The 4,481-nt window shown below is 32.0% G+C and overlaps 1 protein-coding gene across 1 annotated transcript; it reads left to right on the forward strand.

Moving 5' to 3' along the window:
• The first annotated feature begins 1,192 nt into the window (after positions 1 to 1,192).
• LOC134275972 (uncharacterized) lies at positions 1,193 to 2,533 on the forward strand. Its single transcript, XM_062758249.1, has one exon. It carries the CDS (start codon positions 1,193 to 1,195, stop codon positions 2,531 to 2,533), a length of 1,341 nt encoding a protein of 446 aa, XP_062614233.1.
• The last annotated feature ends 1,948 nt before the right edge of the window (positions 2,534 to 4,481 follow it).

Raw genomic sequence — 4,481 nt, forward strand, 5'->3', positions numbered from 1 at the left:
ATAAAAATAATAATATCTAAAATAGTTATTTCGTGTTCAATGAGATATACAGAGATAGCGAACAGTATTCAAGCTCAAAAGTCCATTAACAATACAAAATTTGTGCAGAGCAAATACGAACCTCCAAAAAAATCAGAGGTTCTATGCCATGAAGAAGTGAACATTCCCTGCCGACCGATCACACCCGCCCTTGTGCTTCTTGTCATCATCGGGAAACAACGGGAAATTGCATTGACAATACAGTGAGTAAATAGTGGCATAGCAATTTGTATGAAAATGTCAGTCAGTATTTGACTTACTGATAAATTGCATTGCCGACAAGGTCATTGCATCAACTAAAGAACTTACGGAATGTTGTCTACGGACTTTTGTCAAGACTGAATATAATTCTACAAAAAATAAAAATTGTGATTCAAATTTGAGGTTAAAAAGTAGCATAAAATTCCTGTGTAGTGGTATCTATATTTTTTCTGTATAACAGTTCATATATATATATAGATAAAATGAAGATTGGAATTATATATATATATATTCAAAAAATTATTTTTCCTTGGTATAGGGATAAAATAAAATCCAAATTCAAATGATAAACTCAAACTTTTATCTAAAGCGCTTTCGCCCCATGCGGGCTCATCAGTAGATTTGAAATTGTAAACAAGTTACATTATGACGTCATTCTCGTGACGTTATGTAGGCAACGTTAAACATAATGACTGTGACGTAATAGTAATCACAGTTAAATGAGGCGCACAGATAAAGTTTTACAGTTCATCTGATCAAAGTTAAGCGCCTATTATAAATGTACAATAATGGAGACATTTTATATAAAATGTACATAATAAAATAATTTGATATAAATTCCTTTTAACAGTTCAATTTTGGTTTAAACAGATTTATAAAATATTGTTCTTTGGCTTTCCGTAATTGTTCATTTTCCTCTTTTATTTTGTAAAAAGGAAATATATAAAAATGTCCTTTGCCACAAGAATCAAAGTGTTCACTACATGGCGTGTTTCGTATGGTCGGATCCTTAATCTGTTGTTTGTGCACGCGAACACGGTCGGCTAATTTGGTTCCGGTTTGTCCTATATAATTTTCCTCACATGTAGGACACGTCATACAGTATATAAGGTTTTTAGATTTACACGTCATAGAAGATTTAACGTCAAACTTCATTCCGTTTTTAAAAATAATGGTTTGTCCGGTTTTTAAAACTATTAAAAATATTACTGGTGACGATACTATTATCATAAAAGAGGCTGACAAAGGAGGAACTATTGTTATTATGGACAAAGAACACTACAAAGATATGGTCCTAGAACAACTAGATGATATAAACTTTTACAAGGAACTACCTTCGAATGGAGACAAGAAGACGATGTCTACAATGAAAAAATATACTTCAAAATTTTCCGATAATTTAACCAAAAAGGAGATAGATTTTCTTCTCAATTTTGAAGTAAAAACTAGTAACTTTTACGGATTACCGAAAATTCATAAATCTAAACAAATTCAAAACGGAATACAGGAAATGAGTGAACCTAATATTAAATTGCCACGTCCAACAGACTTAAAACTACGCCCTATTGTAGCTGGTCCTTCTTGTCCAACACAGAGACTTAGCAATTTGCTAGATATTATACTAAAACCTTTCTGCAAATTAGTACCCAGTTTTATTCGGGACGACATGGATTTTCTCAACCATATTCCAGAAAGTGTTGAAGAAAATACGAAATTAGTGAGTTTTGATGTTACTAGTTTATATACAAATATTCCCCACAATTTAGGACTAGAAGCCATCTCCTTTTGGATTGACAAGCACCCAGATGTAATCCAGCCGAGATTTTCAAAAGAATTTATCCTCGAAGGACTTAAAATAGTTTTGCAAAATAATCATTTCTTTTTTGATGACAAGTACTATCTACAAACAAAAGGGACAGCAATGGGGACAAAAGTCGCCCCTACCTACGCAACTCTCGTTCTAGGTTTTCTGGAGGAAAAACTTTTTTCGGAATGCAAAACATTTTTTGGAGAGGATTTTGGTACATACATTGAAAGAAACTGGAAACGTTATTTAGATGACTGTTTTATTTTTTGGACAAAATCTCTACAAGATCTACAACAGTTTAACAGCATTCTAAATCGGCTCCATGAAAGTATGCATTTTACAATGGAAATCAGTGAAAACAAATTGCCATTTTTAGACATTCTTATCATAAAAGAGGGAAGTAAAATCATAACGGATCTCTATTACAAGAGCACAGACTCCCATCAATATTTGATTTTCAACTCATGCCATCCCTCCCATACTAAACGAAACATCCCATTCAATATGGCCAGGCGAATTTGTACTATTGTTATTGATGAGGATCGCAGAAATACAAGACTGTGTGAACTAAGAATTTTTCTTTCTAGACAAAAATATCCATCAAAATTAATTGAGGCTGCTATACAAAAGGCAAAGGAAATACCCATTAACGTACTTTTAGACATCACGAAGAGGAGAACAACGAAAAGATCCCTTTTGTTCTAACCCACAACCCAAGAAATCACAACATCTTTAAAACTGCCAAACAATTTTTCCCTATTATTCAACAATCAGAAACATTAAGGGACCTTATTAAACCAAAGGATATACTACACAGCAGGCGTCAACCTCCCAATTTGAAAAAGATTCTTACCACTGCCAAATTTACATCGAACCCCGAGAAACCGATGGTTTCTAAGTGCGAGGATCCACGATGCGGAACCTGTCAAGTTTTAAAAACCGGACAAACCATTATTTTTAAAAACGGAATGAAGTTTGACGTTAAATCTTCTATGACGTGTAAATCTAAAAACCTTTTATACTGTATGACGTGTCCTACATGTGAGGAAAATTATATAGGACAAACCGGAACCAAATTAGCCGACCGTGTTCGCGTGCACAAACAACAGATTAAGGATCCGACCATTCGAAACACGCCATGTAGTGAACACTTTGATTCTTGTGGCAAAGGACATTTTTATATATTTCCTTTTTACAAAATAAAAGAGGAAAATGAACAATTACGGAAAGCCAAAGAACAATATTTTATAAATCTGTTTAAACCAAAATTGAACTGTTAAAAGGAATTTATATCAAATTATTTTATTATGTACATTTTATATAAAATGTCTCCATTACTGTACATTTATAATAGGCGCTTAACTTTGATCAGATGAACTGTAAAACTTTATCTGTGCGCCTCATTTAATTGTGATTACTATTACGTCACAGTCATTATGTTTAACGTTGCCTACATAACGTCACGAGAATGGCGTCATAATGTAACTTGTTTACAATTTCAAATCTACTGATGAGCCCGCATGGGGCGAAAGCGCTTTAGATAAAAGTTTGAGTTTATCATTTGAATTTGGAGATTATATATATATATATATATATATATATATATATATATATATATATATATATATATATATATATATATATATATATATATATATATATATATTTATATTTCTGATCGTATAACTTAAACCCTTAACATAGCATAGATAATTTACATCAATGACGGTATCTCTAACTCATCACTGTATGTGCATGGGAGGGGGGGCATTCATATAGATTTCTGGTGAAAATAAATGGAAAAATCCAATACTCTTTAATAACACCATTTTAATTGAGAAAAAAATATTGCAATGTAGTCCTTATGCATGATTGCAGATTTTTCATAATTTGTATGTTAAATATGTTTGGTAAAAGAATGTACTGCTTTAAGAAGAAATTATCTTTGTAACTGCTCAGTAAGTTTAGAAGCATTCATGTATTAGTTATATATATATATATATAGATCTATTTTAAAGTTGATAATTCCAAACTTTAAAGTTGGCTTTTCCACGTTTAATCTTGACTTTTCCAACTTTAAAATTGGCTTTTCCAATTTAAACCTTAGCTTTCCCATATTTTAAGTTGGCAATTAAAACTTAAATTGGTAATCCCGACTTAAATTTGAGCTCTTGCAGCCATATTTCTTAGTTTTTCGCCCTGATTTGTATCATTACCAAATTTATTAATTAAAAAATAACACACTGCAATCTAGGAAGAATCAATACTATGTTACATGCTACAAATACAATAGAACTAAATACAGTAAACTTCCTTTGGTACGAACATGTATATTGAGAATTCACGGATATAGCGAAGTTATCTTGGATCCCCAGCTATATAAATTTAAAAGGGATATAGCGAAGTAATTTCACAGGTCCTGGCGACTGCGTTATAACAAGTTCTACTGTATATTGATTCTCTATATGAAATCAATGATAAAATTCCTATCATAATTTCATTTAATTAAATTTTTTTTTTAATTATGTGTTTTTTTTGTATGCTGTGTAACGTCCCTCTCGAGAATTTTTTCACTCATATGGAGACGCCGGTGTAACGACGAAAAGTGACCCCCGTAGAATATTGACCGGGGGTCATTTTTCTACGTAGAAAT

Source organism: Saccostrea cucullata, unplaced genomic scaffold (genome assembly GCF_032062105.1).
Source record: "Saccostrea cucullata isolate Sc308-1 unplaced genomic scaffold, CSIRO_AGI_Scuc_v1 ctg7195, whole genome shotgun sequence".
NCBI lineage: Eukaryota > Metazoa > Mollusca > Bivalvia > Ostreida > Ostreidae > Saccostrea > Saccostrea cuccullata.